The sequence below is a fragment of the Panthera leo genome, chromosome C1, assembly GCF_018350215.1.
Source record: "Panthera leo isolate Ple1 chromosome C1, P.leo_Ple1_pat1.1, whole genome shotgun sequence".
Taxonomy (NCBI): Eukaryota; Metazoa; Chordata; class Mammalia; order Carnivora; family Felidae; genus Panthera; species Panthera leo.
The window spans coordinates 7,312,982-7,338,208 of NC_056686.1; the positions used below are offsets into that span (position 1 = coordinate 7,312,982).

Sequence of the window (25,227 nt, forward strand, 5' to 3'; positions counted from 1 at the left end):
GGGAAATTGTTTAGTTAGAAATTTAGTGGGAAACTAATTTGTCAGAAGCACTTGGTTTCATTTGAAGATTGAATTCTGTATAGAGCCGTGTGTATGTTAGTAAAGTACGCAGTCAAAAGTTTGGACACGTGAGTAGCTGTACCAGGTTTATTCAGAACATGTGAAATGATAACTTCTGGAAGTTCATAGGAAGTCTTGGGCCCTATTCACACGGCTGTGGAAGGGCTGCCCGCCTCCTGGGCCGGTGCTCGTGGGGTCATGGGCCTCAGCGCCATGCTGTGCACCTGTATTGTGTGCTCACAGGTCCACCTGCAGTGGCGCCCAGCTTTGCTTCCCCAGGCTGTGGTTGGCTCTGTTGGGTACTTTCTTGTCTTTCTCCATGAGTGTAAAAGTGAGCAGTAGTGGTGCCTGCTGACTCCTGGCTCCCGGGTCCTTCCTGCCCCTCAGTGACTGCAGTGAGAACAGACCGTGCCATCTATCAGGTCACTGTGACAGCATCACAAATGCTTTTTCTTTCCCTGCCCATTACCTCCAGGGTGATCGTTTGATCCACCACGCCTTTGGGACTTTGTATTCCCAAGTATGGGGGGGGGGGGGGGGGGCGGGGATGGAGGTGTTGGGGGAGGAACAAGGAGGGCAGAGAAAGTTTTTCAGGGAGCTGGGAAGTTGCAGTTAGGTTTGCAGCCAACAGGCTCTTTGCACTCGGTATTCTCCACAACTGCTGCTTGTTCAAGGACTGTTGCGGACAGTGACACACTTTGATAAATTAATGATGGGAAAGGTTTGCTGAGCCTTTTCACCACTAAAAGGGGAGGAAGCTTGATAAGTTGAAGATGGCAGATGTTTTCATTTTCCTTTTCAGGTGAGGCCGAAAAATATCTTATTATTTTTTTTAATGTTTATTTGTTTATTGAGAGAGAGAGAGAGAGAGAGAGCGGGGAAAGAGAGAATCCCAAGTAGGCTTCATGCCCTCAGCGCAGAGCCCAACATAGGGCTTGATCTCACAAACGAGGAAATCATGACTTGAGCCAAAATCAAGAGTCAGATGCTTAATTGACTGAGCCACCTAGGCGCCCCCAGAAAAAGATTTTATATGAAGAATAGGCTACTGTTTCTTAGTCTGCCTTTTCCCTTGGTGTTTTACTCACTTCCAAGCTTAGGTGCTTCGGAAACCAGAGTGTTGATCTTGTCTCTTTCTTCAGAGCATGTTAGCAGAAAGTGGATGAAGTCCTGAAATACCTAGCAAAGGGAAAAGGGTGAGAAATCTTTTCATCAATTGCTGTAACTTGAAGGGTAATTTCTGCTATTTTAAAATTGCCTTTGAAATTTTAATAGAGACATCAGCGGAGTCTGTGCAAGAACGCTTCCTGTGTGTGTTTTTTTCATGAATAGACATCAGTGACAGAGTTGCTGTGCAGGGTTCTTTCTATTCAGGCCAGTGGGGGGGGGGGTGGTGGTGCAGGGGTTCCATGGGAGGGAGGTGAGATCTCCCACTTACTATTTAATATGAAATGTTCTTTGTCTTTGGGGATTTTGAATCTCACTGTATGCCTGTTAAAGCCTTGGTGTACAAATGAGATTATACTTTCTGTTAACTTGCATCTTGGCGTAAAAGAAAAAAATTGTCCTAACTGCCAGGTGGGACCAACTGAAAAATATCATTGGATGTTAGGAGTCAAGGCATTAACCAGACTCTTTAGGAATTAGGTCACTCCATGTCTTCCAAATAGTTTCTTGGGAATAACACTGCCATTATTCAGGGAACCCTCCCCCCAATCTTTCTACTTCCCACCAAAACCAAAGCAAAACTGTTATTACTTTCATCAGAAAAGAAATTTTTCCGTTTTAATTTTCCTTTAAGCCAAAATAGGTGTGATCTTCCATTTTCCCTAGCTTTAGAAAATTGCTTCTTAATGGTTTTGTGTTGGATCTTGAGTGTTTAATGCAGCCCTGCAGTCTATTGGGGCCTCAGCGCCTTAGCTCTGCTCCTGTTTTGTGAATGGTGAGAATTCCGTCCCAGCAGACCTGCATTTTAATGACTCAGGCGGAGAACATCTTGCGTGCACAGTGCAAAGCAGTGGTTATACAATAGAGATGCTTGAGAAGTTCTCATTTTGGGACCATTTCGTTATTGAATGTTTAGGAACTGTGTTCCTTAGACATGATACTGCAGAACAAAAATACTGTAATGGAAAACAGTAATAAAGGAGAGGGGGTTGATTCATTTTCCTGACACTTTCTTTTCCTTTGCTTCTCTGTATTTTTGACTTGAAAAATGTGATCAGTTGGTAGAAGACTTGTGCACAATGTGTTGCTACTGTTTCTTTTTTTTGAATAGCTTCTTTCCGTATGGAAGAGACCCGTGTTAACCCCATCAATAAAGATCTTGATCCCTCCATAAACGTCTCTGGCAAAAGAGAGTGAAATGTAATTGCTCTCAGTTTTTAATCACAACTCAAACTGAGTTGGAATGAACATACCCCTGATTTGGATTCTTATTCAGTAAGGTTTTAAATATGTAACCATAGCTACCATGTGGTGGCTCTGGTGTTTATTAGTCTGGCGTCAAAGTCAGTACTAGGAGTGCCATTGCAGAGGCTTGGATTATAAATATCCACAAATATCCATTACAGAAGCATGCAAGGGCAGATGCTGGGGTAGGCGGCCCGAGGGCCCCACACTTGGAACTTACTTTATGGAGCATATGCTGTGTTCAGTACAGTAAAACCTTGGCTATCCGATGGCTTCAAGGAATGTTCCATGTAGTAAGCATTTAACCTTTTAAATATCACAATTTAACTGTCGTTTTTTTTTCATGGAAATATTTCTGACTTGTTCTGTGGATTTTTCTGCCACTTTAACCGAATCATGACAAAGAAATTAAATCGTGTTTAGCTGTGTGAACACAATTACTAACCAGCGTTATACAGATAGTTAGACCTACAGAATGTGAGGCCAAAGTTGAATGGCGCCTGAGCCCAATGTTCCTTGGAGCTTAAAAAAAAAAGGTTGCTGATGTCATCGCTCTTTGGAATTTTTTGTGTTTGGGTACTACGTGCACGAAGGAAGGACCCTTAAAGATTGTCTCGACTCCTTATTTCTGAAGCATGAATCCCAGTTTCAGCGTAATCTGGAGTTGGGCTCCTAGGGTTATGGGCAGCAGTGGGCACCGGTGTGCCAGTCCTGCCTGCAGAGCAGGTTGACAACTCAGAGACCGCAGTTGTCTCCTGTTGTCAGCTCAGTTTTATTTATGCTCAGTTTGCTATTCAGGCTTCAAGAGAGAATGTCCTTCACTCTTTCTTAATTGATGGCGGGCTGTTTAGTCGAATATTTTCTTGAAATCCCATTGATTCTGCCTTAATTGAAGGAAGAATGTCAAGAGTCAGGAAACTCAGCCCTAGGGTTTAGTGGCTCAGGAAGTAGTGTGGCCTCAGGTTAGTCCGTAGGTTCTCTGGCCCCCAGTCTCTTTCTTTCTAGAATGGTTCTGGAATAAATGGCTTTTTCTAGCACTGAAGTTTTGCTCAATATCATTTTCTCTGAGCTTTCTTCAGATTTTTAACAAATAGCTTCTGAGACAACATAAAAATTGCAACTTGAAGCTGTAATGAAAAATAAAATTAGCATCGTCCTCAGCTAACTCATTAAATCTTCTCTTTATAAAGAGATTGTGTCCCGATTTACCCTCCAGGTGGAAAGTAGAATTAGAGAGTTCGTATTAGAATTGGCAGCGAAAGACAAGAGGGTCCCTCCACAGCGATTTTGCTAGATGGGCTGAGTCTACAGTTGCCCCCAAATGGAATAGCTTTCATATAGCCAGATAAACCTCTTATCAGACACAGTCTGCTCCTGAAAATAACCAACCCGGGAAAAAAAAAAATTTAAGTAGCTCCTGGGTCAGTTTGTATTCCGTATCCAACATCAGTGGCTTGTGGGCCACACTCTGCATAATGAGCACCAGTCTAGATGCTCCGGTTTGGGCAACCTCTTGTGCTTATCCTTTGTTTTCAGAGTTACCATTTCGAGACTGTCAAGGTTTCTCCCCAGCCGTCTTTAATCAGCCTTACTGTCACAGAGGATATGGTGCCCGCTTGTCTTGTATTTGCCCTTTCACAGTATTTGCAAAAGCACTTAATGCTACTCTGCTAGAACTGTTGTTTGAAGAACTTCTGTGGTGCTTGCCGTCCACTTGGTTCCTGGTGCGCTTCCTGTCCTGGCCATCTCACTCCTTGCCAAAATTGTAAGGGTGTTTTGGTTGCTGGCCCTCTGGCACGGCATATGGGCTCCTCCCTGAACTTGGGAGTGGCAGGTGCACTGCAGGCGAAGTCAGTCCTGGGAGGCGTGTGCAGCGATGCCGTTCAGGTAGCCGTGGGGTCTGTTCACAGGGCTAATGTGACCACCTTGAGTGGTGTTGTCTCTTTGGCTCCACCCTCCCCGCTCCCACTGCAGACTTGCTCTCACATCCCCCAGGTTGTGAGTGACCCTTCCCAAACCAGTACCTTTTCAGTGGCCCCCTTTGTGTGGACCGTACTGGTGCCCATGTGGTTTCTGACTTTTCTAACTCGGTTACCGGTTTTGCTCTTTGTCCCTCTTCACTAGCTGTTGCCGTCCTTCACCGTCATCATCGTTGTCATGCTGTCCCGTTTGTTTCTCCTGACGCTTGTACTCCTCTGCTTTTGCCCCCCCCCTCCCACCGCCTGGAGTTTTCACTCGTGGCTTTTTTTTCGTGCTCTCGTGTGTCATTCCGGAAAACGAAATCGCAGGTGTCTTAGGGTTGATCGTATTACATGTTCACTGTTTCTTTCTGTGTAGAGAATTATGTTTTCAGATCCCAGCGGCTTCTTACAATAGCCTGTTAAGTGAATCAGACAGTGAAATATTTTGCAAACTGTGCAGGGTTTTCGGCCCTAGTCGTAACCACTGCTGTCCCCAGAGCTGTCATCCCATCATCGCTAGTCTCCTCGTCCTCACCCTTTGACTTGCGGATTTCGTCTCCGTGACTAGATTTCTCCTGCTTTCTGCACGTGCTCGTCTCCCTTTCAGGTTTTCCTCCTCCTCCCTCCATTTTCCACCGAGTCGGTTCCCACTTGTCCTTCATTCATCAGTGTGAGCATCCTTCTCATGCTCACCCATTCTCCCGCCACCTATGAATGCTTCGCTTCTAGCACTTGGCCAGCCGCTCTGTGGTCTTCTCCTGCCCTACCCGTGCACAGTCCGCAAGCACGCTGCCCTGGCCACACTGTTGTTCCTGGAAAATGCCAGCCGTTTCTTCCCTCTTCCCTCACGTGTTTGTGTGGTGGCCCCTGCTCCTTGTCTCTGCTCACGCAGAACCTCGGCAGTGAGCCCTGTCCTGACAGCCCCACCCCAAACTGCTCCCGCACTTACCCCTTTCCCTTTCTTGCTTTTTTTCCAAGGTACTTACTGCTCTCTGACATACCGTATATTTGAATTATTGATTAAAATCGATTACTTCAGGCTCTTTACCAGAATGGAAGTCTTACGAAGACAGAGATTTTGTTCCTTGCCACATCTCTGGTTGCCTGAAACAGGGCTTGGCATGTAAGGAGGTGATGTAGAATTACTGAGTGAACGAATCACCGGTTATTTCTCTCTCCCTAGTATATGGTAAATTCCTTGAGATCAAGAAATCTTATATTTCTGGCATTGATAAACACTGAGTGGGAGACGAGGAAACTGTCACTTCAGTGGCTACATACCTTCAGATGAGATGAATACTAAACCTTTGTATGGCAGGTATTGGGTTGTGTTCGGGAGGGTATTGTGTTACAGGGGAGTTAAAATATCATTCATTTACCCTTCGGGTTCTTGGCTGGGGCTTCTACAACAAAAGATTAACAAGAGAAAAGCACACAAATTGATTTCATGTAAGTTTTATGTGACATGGGAGCCTTCATAAGAAAATAAAAGACCCAAAGAGGTGTTAAACCTGAGCATTTTTGTGCTAGGTTTGATGACGAGGGAAGAGTCATGGGAAATTGTGATAGGATGGGGTTGGGGGAGGGGTGGGTACCTATTAAGGCCTGTTTGTTCAGATTCCTCCTGGTGTTCCTCCATCTTTGGGGGTGAGGATGTGCCTTTTCTCCAGTTGGGGGTGGGGATCTTAAAGCTTGCTTGAGGAGATCAGAGTCCTTCCTGCAGATACCATTTCTCCGATTGCTTCAGCTGAAAATAGTCAATATGCCAAGATGCCATATTGTGGGCAAATGTGTTCTGAGCCCCATCAGTGTTATGGTGAAATTACAGTATGGAACAAAAGCAATGAATACCTTTGGTGGCTTTATTCTTTTGTAGAAGTGGCTGTTGGGAATAATGTCTTGCATTTTTGGATGTTCATGTTACTCTTCCTTCTGTAAACACACACATACACACTCACTATTAGGGCATTTTTATTAGGACTTAGGAGGATTATATACCTAGGGCTGATTTAATGCCAGATCTAGTCTTCATGATTTTTATTGTATGTAATATTAAGAAAGGAAAAAAATCTCACTGTATTAGATTCTGCCTCATACCCACAAAGGGCATCTTGCTGTCCTTCCCAGACCTAGCCTGTCACATCATAAGTGTCTTCACTTGAACTGTGGACTTCCTCCCTTAGGAATCGGAGAAGATCATTGCTGAGCTGAATGAAACCTGGGAAGAGAAGCTGCGTAAAACAGAGGCCATCAGAATGGAGAGGTCAGGATATTATTAAGCTCGGGGAGTGTCTGCACATTCTCAGGGGAGCTGGGATTCCTTTTATAGAAGGAGAAGATGAGCTGGAAGTAAAAGCGAAGCCCCCACCCCTCCCCCCCGCCCCCGGCGTCCACTTCACCGACCACAGAACAGAACAGAGCCCAGCCTGCTCTGGGCCTTCCGCCAGTGAGGCTTACATAGTCCCCCGTTCTCTGCGGGAGTCCTGTGTTCCTTACCGGACCGAGTGGTGCTCAGGGCCCATATAAAATGGAAGATATTGAGGGATAGAGTTTTTACTTTGCAAAACAACTGCCTTGGATAAAGGCCCAAATAATAAAGCCCTTCGGATGATTGTCTTTGAGTTATGTTTTCTAGAACCTCTTAGGTTAAGCGGTGAAGTAGTTTGATTTGCAGACTTTTAAAATCCCTTTTCTACCTTAACCTATCAGTTCTCTACCCTGAAGGTGAATGTAACCTGAAATAATACTTTTCCTTTTGGGATGAATATACATTTAAAAAAGTTCACACCTGTCTTCCTCCTCCACGGAAGATGAGGAAGAAGTGAGTGCTGTTGTATGGATGCAGTGGGTGTATCAAACACTTAGAAGTTTCTTCTTACAAGGATTCTAAGCTAGAATTGTTGAGTCCATATGGTGGTGGGCATAGGAGCATAACATTTGAGAAAATCACACTTATAGACAATCTTAACATATCAAAGTTCCTTTCTGATCGCTTTCTTAGATTTTTTGTTAAAAGGGCTCTGTCAGGGTTTTTTGTTTTTGTTTTTTTAATGTTTCTTATTAATTTTTGAGAGGGAGAGAGTGGGGGAGGAGCAAAGAGAGAGGGATGCCCAGAATCTGAAGCAGGCTCCAGGCTCCGAGCTGGCAGCACAGAGCCAGACGCGGGGCTCGAACCCACGAACTACGAGGTCAGCCGAAGTCGGATGCTTAACCGACTGAGCCACCCAGGTGTCTTGCTTTCTTAGATTTTGAAGAAACGGTTCTTTGAGTTAGATGTCTGGCCTTAAGGACTATCCCTTTCTTCCTTTTTTAAATATTAGTAGACATATTATTTATGAATTACTGTCTGCCTCTAAAGTCAGATGAGACAAAGTCCTTACTTGGGTGAATATAACTTTACCTAACATGGGAACAGAATTTATTTTGAATGTGCTGTTTTTCTTAAAAATAATTTCTCATTAATGACAGGATAGACAGGTTTTTCACATTTGTGTTACTAACACGGACAGTAGTTTTTGCTTTGCATGCCTCATTTTCTAGTTCATTTGAGACTGATTTAATTGACGTTTGGTGTTGGTATTCTGGTGTGCTTGTTGTTCTTCTAGAGAGGCCTTGTTGGCCGAGATGGGAGTTGCCATTCGAGAAGACGGAGGAACCCTGGGAGTTTTCTCACCGAAGAAGGTAGGACACAGTGTTGTGAAACTCCACCCAACAAAAGACAAACTTCCTGTTTGTCTGGGTCACTGAGGCACTTCCGGCCTTTTAGGGCCGGCCCCTCCTCCCTTCGTTTCGGCTTGGGATTCGGCTTAATTTCAGAATTTCTAATTTCATCTTACAGTACAAAGGCAGCCTGTTTCTAAAATGCCTGTCATGTTTGCTGTTTAAAAAACAAAACGCAAGGCCGTAAATCTAACTTTCGGTCACGATTCCATACGTTTACTCATGTGCGTTGTTGCTTTCTTTTCAATTCCCAGCCTCTCATCTAGCATACCTTGCTTCAGTTTGGCTACTCTTTCTATGTAGATTTTCCCACAGATGCCCGCAGCCCTGATTTATAACTCTATGGAAGCAATTTCAGCCATTCAGGTTTGTTTAGAAAAATACCACTCAAGTTTGCTTCTTTAGTTTGTGTTACAGACGGTCATTGTACCGAGTAAAGCAATTCCTGTCCTCACCCCTGTAGCCTCCTCTGCTTCTTTCTTAGTTAAAAAAAATAAATAAATAAAACTCCAGTAGTTATCATCCTACGTATGTTATCATAGTTGTTAGGTAGTAGATACCTTGTAGCTAATTAGAATAGCGTGAGGTAGGTTTTGTTTTGGGTTTTGTTGTTGTTTTGTTCTTTTACTGAGTTGCTTCCTAGTTATTGTTAGGTCCTGGGAAACTGTTATCAAATGATTATTTTTGTGTGCTTCTCATTTGACTGTAGTAATTAAACATAAATTGATTTATAAAGTAAATATATTCATGCCAGTAATAAGTGGGCCTTCATTTCAAATAACCCCAAATTGGCTATGAGAGATTCAAACATGTTCTGCAAGGCTCCGATGGTGATCTCTTTAGGTTGGCATTAGAGTGAGTGGGGACTTTTCCATTTTTGTTTTTAATTTGATATGAAATATTCCTTGTTTTTGCTGGGATTCTTTTGGTTTGGTTTTTCTGTCAAGGTCACATAATTTTTTAGAACTGGAACAATAATAACAGTATTTTGTCTGTCTGTATTGCCAGAGATCCCTGGTTTTCACAGTTTAGTAGTGTTTGCTTCGGTAAGACATTGTTTATCAAGATATGACTTATGACTGTAGAGGTGTTATCAGTTCTACGTTTGATAGAATTTGTGCCTTTGTGTATCTTGAAAGATGTTACAACATCTTTCAGTGTAAAGAGCTATATGGAAAAATTTGGTAACAACTTGTAAAAATATGGCGTTTAACACAAGTTATAAATAACTTGAATTAGTGTTGTGATATAAACAGCCCAGAATTCCAACTGAGATCTCTGTTTCCAAAGGTTTTTCTTGCTTTAATTTTATGCATCTTGTTTTAACTTTCTAGACTTCCTCAGGAAAGGAAGGGATACACCACTGGCCACATCCAGATTCGGTTTTAGAACCGGTTTCTGATATGTTAACTTGATTGTGGTAATCATTGCACAATGTGTATGTGTATTAAATTGACACGTTGGACACCTTTAAAAAAACACGTTGTCCGACCTAAACATATACGATTTTGTCAGTCAGTCCTCAGTCAAATGGGGGATGGGGTGGGAGAATACTTTTAAGGCAAGGGAAAATGAAGCCTATTTCTAGGATGCCCTTTTTCTGAGGCCAGTGTCACGATAGACGTTAAAGAACAGTACCCACAGAGGACTTTGACTTTCTCAAACCAGCAGAGCTCTTAACTCCGGAGGCAGATGCTAATGTAGAGCTTTTCCTAATTTCTTTTTAATCATCTTTCTCATTTCCTGTTCTTAACTCACTCATCTGACTCTTCTTTCATTTTTCCACGTTTGCTGGCACTGTCTTGAGTAGATTTTGACCCCAAGACCATGTGACTTATTTTTGGATTCCAGTGGGGTATTTTCACCAAAGAAGGTTGGTTTTTCAAAGATTTTAGAAATATTAGAGTTAGATGAAGAGGACTTTTACAAGATGTGTATATTGTTGAATGCTGACAATTTTAATTTTTTCTTTAAAGTAGAGACTAATGAACTAAACAGAGTAATGGGGACCATGGAAGAAGTGATAAAAATTATAGAGGGACGTGACAGGGGGTGTGGGGACATGTTTATAAAGTAAATGAAAAAATTAAGTATTTCTTGAGATTGTAGAAAGGGAAAATTGTTTTCCCTCCACCCTTCTGAATTCTTAGCTGAGAGCCCTGTAATAAGAGATTAATAAGAAAAAAACAAAAATAAGTTTATTAACATGTCTGCTTCATATGTGTGTGGGAGCTGCCCAGGGGGAAAGTGAGTGACTCCCCAAGAGGGCTTAGAGTTCAGACTTAAATGCCATGTTAGTAGGGAAAGGGGAGCAGGGACATAGGCCTCTCAAGAGGGAATGAATGATTTTTCAGGAAAGATGAAGGGGCCCTTGGGAGAATAGATGGGAAGTGTGATCGTTTGTGACAAAGTCTGTCTGGTGTCGATTTCTGGTCTCCTCTCTTGGGACAAGAGTCTATCCTCCCTGGTTGATGGACTCCCGGAGGGGACACAACAGCTGAGGTCCTTTAGGAGGACCTGTCTTGGGGTGGAGGCCGGGGGGGATGGGGTTCGTTCAAAGGAAGCCTCTCCCTGCGGTTGCTGTTTTTGAAGTGCCTTCAGCTCAAAATAATCAATATGTCAAAGTGGCCTGTTTTGTCCCCTTCAAGAATTTCATCCAGATAGTTACAAAAGTTGTGGTTAGCCCATCCAGAGAATCAACCTGTCTTTCTTTTTCTTTTGTATTCTTTATGCTTTGGCCTTCTCAAGAATTGGATCTTGTTCTTTATCCCAGAACTCATGATTTTTGAAGAGAGTGTATTGGTGTAATTTGAGAAGGCTTAAAGAGAATGTTTTGTGTTTATAATGGAATCGCAACTAGGAATAAAAGGTGTCCCTCACCTAGGGACTGTAGATAATCCAGGAAGCCATCAGCTTCCTGTGGCTCATTGTTCTTGTCACAGCCCATGGTGGTACTCGCTCCAGATTGATTATCTGTACCCTCTTTCAGACCCCACATCTTGTTAACCTCAATGAAGACCCACTCATGTCCGAGTGCCTGCTTTATTACATCAAAGATGGAATTACCAGGTATATTTGTTTCTTACAGTTACTTAATGTTTTCTGTTCTTTTCAATGATTGCATAACTAAAAGGAAGTTGTTTTTTGAAAAATTTGTTGTAATGATTTGCTTTTTCCTGTCTGAAATAGTTACAAACTATCTTGTCTTCCCAAATTATATGCGTGCTTTAGTCATCTGAACCAGTTAACATGTAGTTTTCCCTAAACACCCTAAGTAAAATTTTCTTCTAACTTCTTGTATGAATTCATTAGGGAGGTTAGTTCACTCGTGTCTTTTTATAAAGCTGAGTGAGTTACGTTGATGTATCCTTGCTCCTTGGTTTCTTATTCTCACGTAGGGAGCTTGATCATATGTGAAAATAAAATTTGCAGTTGAAAGACTCCGATAAAAAGAAGCGATACCTTTTTTGTACATACCAAAGACTATTCTCTGGGAGAAAGAGGTTCATTGTTTCCAGTGCTTTTTGTGTCTGAATTTCCCTGGGAAACACTTTCCCTTGTGTTCAGGGTTGGCCAAGCAGATGCTGAGCGGCGCCAGGACATCGTGCTGAGTGGGGCTCACATTAAAGAAGAACATTGTATCTTCCGGAGCGAGAGAAACAACAGTGGGGACGGTGAGAGTTCCTGGCTTAGCTTTTCCAGCAGTCTTTTCATTCTGGGTTATTAGAAATCCCCAAGGCTTGGCATTCCCTGTCTCTTTCAGTGATATTTTCTCGTACGATCTAATATTTGGAAAATGGAGAAACCTGTGCTGCTTACAAATGCTGGGACGGACATAGCTGTTTTACATGAAAATAGGCTGGACAAAAGGAGCCCTTTTGGGACTGCCAAGAACCGAGCAGGACAGAGGCAATTAGGCTTGGTCTTGAATGTTAATTAGTTAATAGACAAGTAAGAAAGGAACAAATATCCTGGGTAGTGGGAGATTTGAAGGACCTCTGATTTTAACCCAGTGGAACTTACTTTATCTAAAAGGGAAGAAAAAGTCAGTCTTGATTTTTGCCCAGGTTATTAACAAAACAATACTCTAATGGTATTTTTGTGCTATGTGATTCATTCCTTTAATCAGAATATTAGCTTTTGATCTTAAGTTTCTGGATAGTACCTGTATCTTAAGATTTCTGATAGTTTTCAGTTTTATGGACTGAACTCTCAGGTATGACCAAAACGAACATTTCCTGTCTTCTTCTGAGGCTTGTGAAATTCATTTAAATGTTTCTCTTAGCCATATCCCTGGTTTGGGTCCCCCAGCGAGAGCTCCTGTGTAGATTCTCAGCCACTTGGTTGGCTGCAGGAATCGATTCTGGTTACCCTGGAAGTCGTCTGCTTTCCATTGTCTTACTCCGGTGGTTTGTGATGCTAATACTAGTTTGTGTTCTTCTTAGTTATCGTGACCCTAGAGCCCTGTGAACGCTCAGAGACCTATGTAAATGGCAAGAGGGTGGCCCAGCCCGTTCAGCTGCGCTCAGGTGAGACCAGGAAAGGTTTGAAGTCTTCAGCAAACAACATGTGGCTTGTGTGAGCAACTCTTTAATGTGTGACTCTTTGTTTGAAGAAGTGATAGCATTAGGATTTCTGTTCTCGTAAAACTCCAAAAGCTGACTTTTTGCACTAGGGAAAGGGAGGGAGAGTGAGGTTACTAACCTAGGTAAGTACCCTTTTAAAAAATGGCTTCTTAACTCTGTTTCTGTTTTGTTCTAGGAAACCGTATCATCATGGGTAAAAATCATGTGTTTCGTTTCAACCACCCGGAGCAAGCACGGGCAGAGCGAGAGAAGACTCCTTCTGCGGAGACCCCCTCTGAGCCTGTGGACTGGACGTTTGCCCAGAGAGAACTTCTGGAAAAACAAGGGATTGATATGAAGCAGGAGATGGAGAAAAGGTGATGCACAAATATGACGTGGCCCACGTGACCATCACTTCTTTTAAACCTACAGTACGTAGCACGCATGAAACAGTCCGGTGATTTCACAATTTATTTTTTCCTCTCTCGTTTTTCTTTTCCTTGTAGGCTACAGGAGATGGAGATCCTGTACAAAAAGGAGAAAGAAGAAGCAGATCTTCTTTTGGAGCAGCAGAGACTGGTAGGAGGCCATCCTCGATCCTCTGTTAGGAAGTGGGCGGCTTGCTCTGGTCCCTCCCATTCCACAGATGAGCACTCGCCCAAATGGCTTGTCCGGCTCTCACTGACACCATCTGCTATTCTCTCATTTCCTTAATGGAGAATGAACTTACATCTCCTCGTAGCCTTAGCCTGAGAAAGTGTCTATAAAGGTACGATGTTGTGCCTTTTATGTCTTAAAGTCAAATCGTTAGTTCTATCAAAACCAAGTGCTTTTTGAAGAACTATGGGAGCTTTTCTGGTAGCCTTTGCCTCCTGATAGTGGTTTTTGAGTATGCATCAGTGGTGGATCTTTTAATAATAATTATATTGAATATGGTGGGTGTTTGCCTTGGTTTTGTTTCTGATCACCTGATAGTACTAATTCTCTGCTCTTGGGCTGACTTGGGGATTGTTCTTATGCTGGGCAGACTTTTTTTTTTTTTTTCTTTTTTTCTTTTTCTTTTTTTAGTTAAACTGTGTCTAAAAGTGTTGCTGCACAGTTGCATGTGTTAATCCTTTTCTGTTCCCCTGCATGGAGTCTGAATTCTCAATAAGGGTCTCCGTGGCATGTGGGATGACAGTGGAAGCAGGGGCTCACAACCAACTCCAATAGTAGAAGGAAGCCTGGTTCCTCCAGGTTGAGAAAGGGTTCGGGTGAGCAGTCGAAAAGTTGGTTTAAGGTTGCAGCTTATACTGCTAATAATGGCTTTAGCATTTTATGATGTGAATTGATTCTCCAAGTTTGCTAGAAACTGAATCGCATGGATAAATAAGTTGATCTAGTAGTTAGATTTTTGTTTTTAAGGTCATCCAGCTTTGGTTAACAAAGCCCTGGTCATAAGAAGCTTCTTGGCGGTCATTTGATATGTAAGGAAAAGGTATAATAAACCTTTGGGTACAGTGGATACAGTGTAGAATTTTTACGATTCATGGACTTCTTTTAAAAGAAGGGGAGATTAGGGAGAAAGCTGAGATACTGGTTGCTTCCCTTAGCGTAAAACACAGCATCTAAAATGCTGTGTGTAAACTGCAGCCTTATGGTGATGCTCTGCTTTGGAGAAGAGAGGCTGGTCGTTGTTGCTAACTGGGCCAGAAAAGCCAAGGGCTCGAGCTAAAGCGGCCTTTCCCAGGGCGACTCATTCCTTAGGCCTGGCAGTGGGTTAAATCAGTTAGTTTGTTATCTTGGAAACTATAGTGAAGTCCAAGAAAGAATGGATTGTAGGAACAAATCACATGTTTGGGGCAAGATAATAGCAGTGTTTGAGTCCCTTTACGAAGCCTAGTCAACATTTAGTTTTTAATGAAAACAGAAGGAATTTGGCTACCGTATGATTAGGGGTTTGAAAGGTTTGTGACACATGAGGAGCCTTTTATCTTCATAATGTATGATTTAGTAACATGCCTCTGATGGTCTGTTACAGATCACATGAGGACAGGTATCATTAAGCTGTGTGTGTTATTAACAGTAGTGCCTTGTATTTCTATAGTGCTTTGTAATTTACAGAGAGTTTTAACATCCATCAGTTTTTGGTTTTTTTTGATTTCTGGAATAGCCCTCCCTGGTAGGCGTGTGTGTAAATAAAGTGAGTAATATTACTTCCCATTTATAGTTGAGTAAACCAAGGCTAAAAAAAGTCTGTCTTGCCCATTCTTAAACCCCTGTTAAGTCACGGGTCTGACGCTTCACCTTGGGTCTTCTGAATTGCTTCCGTGTTCTGTTCTGTTTAGAAAGAGCAGTGCCTCTTCCCCAGCTGGGAGTCTTGTTGAAATGCAGATGCTGATTCAACAGGTCTGGGGTGGGGCCTGAGGTTCTTCATTTCTAACAAGCTCCCAGGTGATGCCAGTGCTGCTGGGCCGGAGACCAGCCTTTGAGTAAAGCAGGTGAGAGAGATGATGATGGCTGGCGTTCTCCATAACCAAGAGCTGATAGTCCTTCTTTGCTCTGAAATAAAGATGCTGACCATTAAGTAAAGAGAAAGTAAATGTGTCTAAGACCTATTTCGTTTCCAGGGGACATACTTAGTCTGCAAGTAGTCAGGTCCTGGTTGTCATCTGTTCTGTGTATCGCTCGCAGAGCAGGTTAGGATCTCGGGAGCAGCTACTCGGAGCAGGGAGGCTGCTTTCCTCCCTTCAGTCCAGCTGTCTGTTCCGCTCATGTTTCTTGTCCTCAAGAGGAACTGATTTCTAATGCCTTAGCCTAAAGAATATCTAGCAGTAACAATACTGAATGGAAAGTGTATTTTTATGACCCCATATTGGTCAACAAACAGATATATTTTGAATGCACCCTATGAATAAACATTGAGAGGATATAAAGGAATTCTTATGCAGTAAAATTGTATTTAATATTGTAATGTAATCATTTTGAATAATGACAGCCTTCAAAAATGGAGTTCAGGCTCATAAGTATTGTATTACGATAGTTCCCCAAATGCGTCACATTGTCACATTGCTGAACATTCTCTTATAGTTAGTGCTCTGTTACATACCTGGTCCTTTTTGTGCTTGCTTTTTTACACATGTGCTTTAGGTATCTTCTCTCTTCAATTTGCATAGGCTTCTTGCAGAGTCTCTTACGGAGGCCTTTGCATTTGGGATTTAATGAAGACAGAAGCAGCATTTAGTGACGTGAATTTGCCAGACCCGAGTAGTTTTTCCAACCCTGCAATAAGTCAATCTAAATATCTTTAAATCTTTTTTGACATGAGATAGGGTTTATATCTTGGCACATAACTTTGCATACAGAATATTTAGTGTCATGATCAGTACATGATAGGGGGGCTTTAAGAACATATCCTACAAAGTCAATACGACAGTATTTTAAGAAGAAGGAAAAGTATGGCCACTTAGTTTAATTTGAGTTGTTTTGGATTTATGTAGACTTTCTTGTTTATTTGTTTTATTTATGATTTTTTATAACATGAATATATTTTATTTTTATTAGAGTTAACAGACCTAATCGTTGTCTCTCAAGCATGATACGAAAGCAGATTAGAATATTTGTTATTTCATAGATAGGTAGTATTCATTTTATCCTTAAGCAATCTTAAAAGGAAAAGAGAAGAAGCCAGGGTGGGGGTGGAGTGATAGTTGTCAATTATGTGGGAACAATCAGAGTTGATGTTCTGTAAAATATAGTTTATACATATTGATAAGAAAACCTTTTTAAGAGTCAGACATACTTTATTCTCTAATGTTTGTTAATGTCCTCTTTTATCACTTAAGATTAGCCATTCTGAGGTTTACACTAAAAATGAAAAAAATAGCATAGAGTCTATAAATTTAGCTCTGCTTTTTTTTTCTTTTTTAATGTTTTCAATGTTTATTCATTTTTGAGAGACAGAAAGAGCACATGGGGGGAGGTGCAGAGAGAGAGGGAGAGAGGGAGACTCTAGAGACTCTAGCAGGCTCTAGGCTCTGAGCTGTCAACACAGAGCCCGACATGGGCTCACGAACTGTGAGATCATGACCTGAGCCGAAGTCGGACGCTTAACCGACTGAGCCACCCAGGCGCCCCTGTGTTTTCTCTTGTTAAATTTTCAACCAGGTAGGATTTATAGATGGGTTTAGCACCCATTTATTGACCAACAGAAATAATAGATCAACAGCTCCAAATTCAGGGGCCAAATTATGATCATTATCGTTAAAACTTATTTTTTAGAAATAACTGTGCATATAAAGTAACTGCATAGAAGTCTTTGGCCTAGAAAGCAAGATACTATTTGCTAGAGATAATTGTGGTAATTGCAGCCAAGTAAAAGAGAATGCTGAGATTCTTTTTTTTTAACTAGACCATCCTGAACTACTCTTCTAAGTGAAAAGTTTCTTTTCCAAGGAATAGAAAGAATTCCCGAATAGAAAGCCTTCCATAATCCTATCCAGCGTAGGGAATTCTAAATCCAGCATTGCTTTCACTTGGATCCGTGTTATCAGGATGTGCTCTTGTTAGTTAAGAACGGTTGGTTAGTATCCAGATAGCCCTTGAAGACTAGTTAGTTGTTTTAGGCCCAAGTCCAAACAGCAGCCCGACTACCCAACTAAAGTTTTTGAAGAGGTAAAGTGCAAGCTAAGTATGAAAGAGTTAGGGACAGCATTTTAAAGTGGATCCATTTTTACATGAGCAGAATATAATCTTTCTGTTTCATGTCTTGATAGGAAGAGTTGTCATTTAAAGCGATATTCCTCAAATAGCTAGAAATGCCATGGGTTTTCCTAAGGAGAAAAGATCTTTAGGTTGTAGTAAAATATTACTTGGGGAATTTTAAATGACGTGTAATGAAAAGTATATTTGCCTAGCTTAATTTATATTCTGGAAATTTATTTCTTAACAATTTGGAGGTGAAGTGTTTGTTGGTTTCAGTGTGTGAAAACAAAAAAAGCAGACCCACCATAAGGATCCTTCTCTTCTGCTTCCTGTTCTCTGGGTAACGAGTGTCAATTGCACAGACGTAGTGCATCGGTTTGGCATGACAAGAAAATAGCGACTCCAGGAGGCACTTGTGGAAGGACTCCTGTCAAAACCCTCTTGTCTTCTAGAAAACAGTTTGGTTGATAAGAACCTCACGTGGTCTGCCAGTAGGGATTCATTTTTAACATCATCCCTGTTTGACTGCTTCTTTTTCTACCTTCTCATCTTCTAACTTTTTTCTAGGGCTGCTCTTTTTAGTAAAGCTAAACAAAACGTGGCCTCCTACAGCCTTACTAACCTTTGTTAATCCGCCTGCTCGTCACATCTTGTATGGCATCTGTGCTCACTCGTGGGGGAGAGAGTTTCTGGAAGAAGCAACAGCAATAACCAAGGCAAATGTGGGGAAGTGGCTGCATGGGCGTTAGCATGTATGGGGCATAGGTTTTACTTCATTTTCTCAAGATGGTGGAGATGTCATTTCACGGCATTTTGTTAAATAAAAACTTCACATGGCCTTAGAGCGAAAGGTCACTGTGTCAGTCCTCTTAAGAAATTGGATTGCAGATTTCATCACTTAAGCTAGAAAGTGGGAATTTGCATTAGTGTTACTAAACAAGCAAATCTTTATATTAATGATCTTTATATACATATGTCTTAATAAACGTACACACCATTTAGGGGTTTTTTTGTGTTTTTTTGTTTTTGTTTTTTTAGTTTTACTTATTTATTTTTGGTTTTGGTTTTAAATTTGGTTAAGGCTTTTTGGCTTGTTTTTTCTTCAGTTTGATTTTCCTTTTTTACATTTTAATTTTGGTTATTTTGGGGCCATTTTTTGATTTTGTTTTTCCAAAGGACGCGGATTCTGATAGCGGGGACGATTCTGACAAGAGGTCCTGCGAAGAGAGCTGGAAACTGATTACTTCTCTGAGAGAAAAGCTACCTCCCAGCAAGCTGCAAACCATTGTTAAAAAATGTGGCCTCCCTAGCAGTGGGAAGAAACGAGAGCCAATTAAAATGTATCAGATCCCCCAGAGAAGGCGCCTGAGTAAAGATTCCAAGTGGGTCACCATCTCAGATCTTAAGATTCAGGCTGTAAAAGAGATATGCTATGAGGTTGCGCTCAACGATTTTAGGCACAGTCGGCAGGAGATTGAAGCCTTGGCCATCGTGAAGATGAAAGAGCTCTGCGCCATGTACGGGAAGAAGGATCCCAACGAGCGGGACTCCTGGAGGGCAGTGGCCAGGGACGTCTGGGACACTGTTGGTGTAGGGGATGAGAAGATCGAAGACATGATGGCCAGTGGTAAAGGTGGCACTGACGTAGATGACCTCAAGGTTCATATTGACAAACTGGAAGACATTTTGCAGGAAGTGAAAAAGCAAAACAACATGAAAGATGAGGAAATAAAAGTCTTAAGAAACAAAATGCTCAAAATGGAGAAAGTCTTGCCACTGATTGGATCTCAGGAACAGAAAGGCCAAGGAAACCACAGAGCAAAGGAGCCCGTCGGCGCTGGTGTCAGTAGCAAGTCTGAGAATGACGGAAGCAGAGGGGACAGCGGAGAACTTGAGAAAGAGGAGCGCGTCTCCCAGCTGATGAATGGGGATCCGGCTTTCAGACGGGGACGTCTGCGCTGGATGAGGCAAGAACAAATCCGCTTTAAGAATCTGCAGCAGCAGGAGATAGCAAAGCAGCTCCGTAGGCAGAACGTACCTCATAGGTTCATCCCTCCTGAGAACCGGAAGCCCCGGTTCCCCTTTAAGAGCAACCCTAAGCACAGAAACTCTTGGAGCCCTGGGACCCATATCATCATAACAGAAGATGAGGTCATAGAGCTGAGAATCCCAAAAGATGAAGACGGAAGGAGAGGAAGTAAAGAGGAGAGCCAAGAAAAGGGGAGTAGAGCAGCTCCTAAGGATCCCCAGTTACCATGGGGCTCTCAGGGCACGCGAAGTCAAGATCACATCCAAGTCAGCAAGCAGCATATTAATGCCCAACAACAGCCACCTCAGTTACGCTGGAGAAGCAACTCTCTCAATAACGGCCAACCGAAAAGTACACGCTGCCAGGCATCTGCCTCCTCGGAATCGTTGAATTCCCACAGTGGTCACCCCACTGCCGATCTGCAGACTTTCCAGGCAAAGCGCCATATTCATCAGCACCGTCAGTCTTACTGTAATTATAACGCTGGAGGTCAGTTAGAGGGCAGCGCGGCCAGTTCCGTTCAGAAGCAGACTGACAAACCCAACCCCTGTAACCAGTTTGTGACACCTCCGAGGATGAGGCGCCAGTTTTCGGCACCCAATCTCAAAGCTGGTCGAGAAACCACAGTGTAAATTACTGGACAAACTTGAAATCTTGGTGGAGGAAACAGGCAATGTTGTTAGCTCACGATTTGAGTTGGTTCTAGCCTTGGCCTTGAGTTCCTGCTATTTACATGATGGTTTTAATGTTGCGTCCCTACAAATCTTAACTGATTTTAATACTGTTAAAACTTAAAACACTGGTAAACGTTTCGGCACCTCCCTGTCGTTTGATGCCACATAAATGGGCAGTTTCTGGAATTTTAGACAAAACACTGAGACCTCCCTTATTTTTCCGAGACTTTCCCCCTTTCTTGGTGCCTAGATAATACACTTACTTACCCAGGCTGGTCTGGTTTTGGTGTAAGTTTGTTATGTTTTTAGAATGCCTACCAACTGATCTGATATCCAGAAAGACCTGCCTCTCTGGGTTAATGCAGACATTCTAAAGGGGAACTTGATCTACAGAATTCAATGTCTTTTATTTCCCCATAAATGTTAGTCGTTAGTTTAATAGCATGCTGGACACAGCTTTGGGTTTCCCATCCACGTCTGTTCCTGTCTTTAAATACAATTGGAATTTCATAAGCCAAAACTAAATGTCTTCGGACATGTTTTATAGTACACAGCTTTGCATCCTTCTGCAGAACTTCCCCCATCTTCTTCTTCTTCTACCGTATTTTACACAGAATTGCTTCAGTAGGTTTGTTTCGCTTTGGTTGTTTTTTCTTTTCTTTTCTTTTTTTTTTTTTTTTTTTGAAGTATCTCAGTATGTGTATGAAATTTATCGTAATACTGAAATCTTTAAATTGGCACCGTTTCTGGATTTGTTTGTAGTTTGCTTTTTGAAGTTTAACACATCATTTCTTACACACACACACACACACACACACACACACACACACATTCACACTCTGAACTGTTCACCAAAATCAGGCCAACAAAATACTTGTATGTGCTTTGAGCAGTATGTATAAGTTCACAGGGAGGTTATTTGGTGGAGAGAGGGAAGAAGTTGGACATGGGGAGAAGGCCACACAACATGTGACTCTGTGCCACTTATTTTCAGTAGATGATATCGTGAAATAAGTTAACTTTGGTTGGATTGAGAATAAAGGAGATGATGTGTAATAAACTATTCTTTGCTTAACAGTAGTAATGCTCACAGATGCTCAAGCAAGGGAAGAGAAGTCCTCGTGAACATTTATTGTATCAATACCTCATTTTACTGTGTTGTGGTCTCAGTTTGCCTCACTGGAGAATCCACTAAAAACGATGGATTTTAATGGGAAGAAAAGAATAGTTTTCTACATCCTTCCTCATCTCTTGAACTTATCGGCAACTTTTTTAAAGGCGGTGCAAAGAGCCAGAGATGTCTGTGATAACTGCCTGACTTCGCGCTGATGACTCCTAAGTCACAGGGGTCACCTGCCCAACACTCGTCTTCCAGATGGTGTGGAATTGCAGCCAACATAGCGATTAGCATTCATGGAAGCCTTTGAGATTGTGATTAGGTGGTTTTCTTTTCCTTTGCGTGTGGGCACAATGCCTTATTAGAACACATTATTTTTAACCATAGTATCTTATTTTATTTTACTTTTTTGCTTCTAAGAAAATGCTTTCTTAATGCACAGAAAGTTGCTTCTGATTAACGTTGGGGACGTTTTTGCTTTCGTAGCTAGAACAGGTCTAGTCTTCAACTGAGGTTTGATGGCATATTAGACAGATTCGGGTGAATGATGTTTGTAACGGGTGGACTCCTTTGAGATGCCAATGTCCTGTACCACGTGGCTTGAATGAACTCAGTAGGCTACTTCAGATCAGTCACTTCAGCGCATCTTGTGTAAGCCCTGCTTGTTCTTCTTTATTATTCTTAGATACGTTCTTAGATATATTAATTATTCCTTTCCCTTCTTGCAAAAAATTCATTTTCTACTACAGGTTTCTCCCGCTGTCCGAAAGTAGAGTGTTTCTGTGAAACTTTTCCTAAGCTGAAACGGTGTAAAGTGAAGAAGCCATTACCATTGATTTATATGGGAAAAATTCTGAGGGTTCCCAGGCTCAAAAAAACAACCTCTCTCAGGCTTTTCTGATACTTACGACACGTCTTGCTAACGGATGCACGGGATAGATCAAGATACAGCACAGGTGCTCACAGACACAGTTCAGAGTCTGGCAGCTTGACAGCAAGCTTCTGTGTGTGTTTCCCCGGGAAGGAGCTCGGCGGGGCCGCTGGCTGCTTGGGATGTGGGCGCCACCTCTGATGGCTGGCTGCAAGACGAACGCACTGAACGCGGGTTTTCATAAAAGCGAAAATCCTCTTTGGATTTCTTTCAGTTAGCAAAAACAGGTATTAACATAGGTCTTCATGAAAGCAAGTGGCATAACACAGACTTTCGAAATGCGGGGGAAACCTGTGTTAATCACAGTAATAATTGACCGAGCTTTCATCCCTGTAGCAAAAGTGGGCTCTCATTTCCCTAACTTGAAATAGGATAGGATAGGCCCATATATTTTTTCACTTTTATGGTGGCCTTTTAATCTCGTTATGAGCAGTTGCCTCCCTTTCCCACTAAGTAACGGGAGTGCCTTTCTACTGGTGATCAGGTGACACTATAGAATGAGAAGTAATACGGCATTTTCATTTACAAATGTGGGTTGTGGTAAGCACTGTACCCACACCAGTATTCCAAAGAATTAGGTTTGTGTTTGTGCTTCATCTGCTGACCTAGATGCCCTTGTATTGCTAAAATGTTTAGATACCTAAAGGAGCCCTTGATTTCAGATGACCAGAAAGAAATGAACCGAGGTTTGACTGATTGCCACACATGTCCCCTCCTGCATTTCGGAGCAGATGTTTGTCTTAGAAAACAACTTTGGGTGAATAAAGCTATTTCCTTGACTTTTTAACTAAATAAGCTATTGGTGTCATGCTTTTGTGAGCAATTGGCATAGCCCGTATTGTTTTGTTTTTAAATTTGACGGTATCTCTGCCTGAGCTTAAATAGTACGTGACCAAAGAGAAATGGTCATCATTAAACCATTATTGTATTACTGAAGTATTCATAGCTATTTTCATAGAAAAATGGGCGGAAATGTGCTACTGAAATTACATAATGGTCTGACAATTATGGGAATGTAAAGGAGTGCTAATTAATTAGTACAATTTTACACACCACAATGATATTCCCTGGAGAGTTAAAGACATTCTGTTCATCTAATAAGTCTAAACCAAAGGGCTTTTCCTCTATTTTTGCCTCTTAATTCTTTCTAGCACTTCAGATTGTTTCTCCACTCACTGGAGACGCAGTGATTGGGGATCGTTTTTTCCATCGAAGTGACTTGAAGTGACCTCTCGTGCTTTAGGTGCAGGTCGATGCTGAAAAGAAACACAACACAGCAGAGTCTGCCACGCGGATGTCTGCCTTAAAGGCTCTCAGACTACAGGAAGTTACAGAGATTTCCTCTGGTCAGCTGCTGTAACCCCGTGCCTGACTGGTCCTTAATAGGCTTGCCTTAATGCTTTGCGCACAGGACTGGGAGGAGGGGAAGACGCCGCGTCCTTGGGTGCCGTAGGGAAGATGCCTTCTTAGGTGCGGCGCAGAGCCAGCTTCTGTCCTGTGCTGGTAGAGCCAGAGTCTGCGTTATGAGCAGTTTTCATACTTGTCCAGTTTATGTCATCTTTCCAAGGTTTCAAAATCTGCTCTAGGATACTTAGTTTGAACCACTCTAGGTTGTGAAATGTATTGGTTTCCTGCCATCGTTACTGTAAAAAGAAGTTGTGAATCTTCTTGTTAATGAACTATGGATTTCTCCCCCAGTTTCTAAAATAAAATGCTTGAAGGTTGTCTGTGAGTGTAAGACCTACCTTTTCAGAAAGGGAGAGTTTAGTTTGTAATGTTAAAAAAATAAAGTCCTCGTTCAATAAAAGCTGAAACCATCTTTTAAGAGTGTGATTTCTCTCTGATGTGGGAAGAAAGAAAAGTGAAACAGGGTGGTGCTAATTAAGTCTGGTCTTGACTTTTATTTATTCCAAGTTCATATGAAGATGGTGGCAAACCACATCTTTTTAAAATATATTTCTGTACAAGCTTGATTCATCTAAAGCTGTTGCTTCTGTGGCCCTTTCCTGTTTATCTGAATTCTATCTTACATGGGATCTTTAACCCCTATTCTATGCCATATTTTATTTAAATAAAAACTTGTGTAGTGTAAGTCGAGTTTAACCGTAACAATGGTTTCAATCTTTTTGTCATATAAGCTGAACGTTTTAAAAATGAAATAGTATAGTTCCTTTCACATGGGTAGACACTGAATTTCTGAAAAGCTTTCAATAGCTCTGTTTGGCTTTTCTTTTTCCCCTCAATCGCTGCTCTTCTCCACCCAGAGTATTTAGTGATGTGCTAGAAGGGACACAGGACGAAGCGGAACAGTTTTCTGGAGTGGGCCGTCAGTCTTAACGATCGTGTGGACGTGATACTATTTTTTTATATTGAAGAACAGCACAATCGTGTATTACTATGGAGTAGAATACAAAACCCACACGAGGCTCTTTCTCCCCCGTAAGTTTTTAATATGAAGTTTGGAACTTGAGAAAAATACTATACTTGGATTGGTCTGCTTCTGGCCTCACACTCTGCCCCTTAAAGTACTTTGTATTTCTCTGCTGTCGGACAAACTGGTGGAAAGGTGGCCAAGACCTGATCATTTCTAGGGCGACACACCCGATCCCAGTGCAGTATGATGTGCTTAGTGATAGTCGTGTGCGCAAGGGTAGAGTGGGGAAAGGTGTTTGAAGGAGGCGGCCCTGAGTCAAGAGCAGCGTCCCAAAGCACAACTGGGAATTTCTCCCAAGTGAACAATGGCAGGGTGAGCGAGGAAGCCTGTCAGGTCCAGGGGAACTGCGAGCAGCTTGAGGCGGTCAGAAGAGCAGCTGTGTGTCAGGGAGGGGTAAGAGAGGAAGGGGGTTGGGGAGGGGGGAAGGGCCAGGTCATGGCATGCTCAGAGGTGGGCATTTCATCTTGAGTGTGATAGAAAGCTACCAAATGATTTTATACAGGGAGACTGCGTGATTAGATCCACCTTTTAGAAATGATTCAAGTTTGGGTTGGAAGGAAGCAAATTCAGAGCCCAGTGCTCCAGTTCGGAAGTTGCTGCACGGACAAAATGAGAAACGAAGCTTTCCAAACAAAGGCAGG

At 42.1% G+C, this 25,227-nt stretch overlaps 1 protein-coding gene and 1 long non-coding RNA gene across 11 annotated transcripts in view; one reads left to right on the top strand and one right to left on the bottom strand.

Annotated features, from left to right (window-relative positions):
* LOC122228630 lies at positions 1-19,506 on the bottom strand. Of its 3 annotated transcripts, XR_006206691.1 has the most exons (5): positions 19,440-19,506; positions 15,807-15,900; positions 6,285-6,365; positions 1,149-1,239; positions 1-450 (listed from the first exon to the last, which is right to left on the bottom strand). It is a non-coding gene; the product is annotated as an uncharacterized LOC122228630 (long non-coding RNA). The 3 variants fall into 3 exon arrangements; XR_006206690.1 differs by lacking the exon at positions 19,440-19,506 and having other exon boundaries at positions 15,807-16,051; XR_006206692.1 differs by lacking the exons at positions 1-450; positions 1,149-1,239; positions 19,440-19,506 and adding an exon at positions 6,038-6,180 and having other exon boundaries at positions 15,807-16,051.
* The window catches only part of KIF1B (kinesin family member 1B), a 144,807-nt gene that overhangs the window by 63,471 nt on the left and 56,109 nt on the right, over positions 1-25,227 (top strand). For 6 of the 8 annotated variants that reach the window (XR_006206688.1, XM_042953772.1, XM_042953765.1 and 3 more), the window contains 7 exons: positions 6,617-6,696; positions 8,039-8,114; positions 11,143-11,222; positions 11,721-11,827; positions 12,599-12,682; positions 12,915-13,095; positions 13,225-13,297. Coding sequence is in view for 7 of the 8 variants with exons in the window: in XM_042953772.1 (XP_042809706.1) it covers positions 6,617-6,696; positions 8,039-8,114; positions 11,143-11,222; positions 11,721-11,827; positions 12,599-12,682; positions 12,915-13,095; positions 13,225-13,297 (681 nt within the window). In the remaining variant the exon portion in view is untranslated. Of the gene's footprint in view, positions 1-6,616; positions 6,697-8,038; positions 8,115-11,142; positions 11,223-11,720; positions 11,828-12,598; positions 12,683-12,914; positions 13,096-13,224; positions 13,298-18,577; positions 24,958-25,227 lie in introns of those variants that run through there. The other 2 variants (XM_042953771.1, XM_042953770.1) reach the window with 2 other exon arrangements.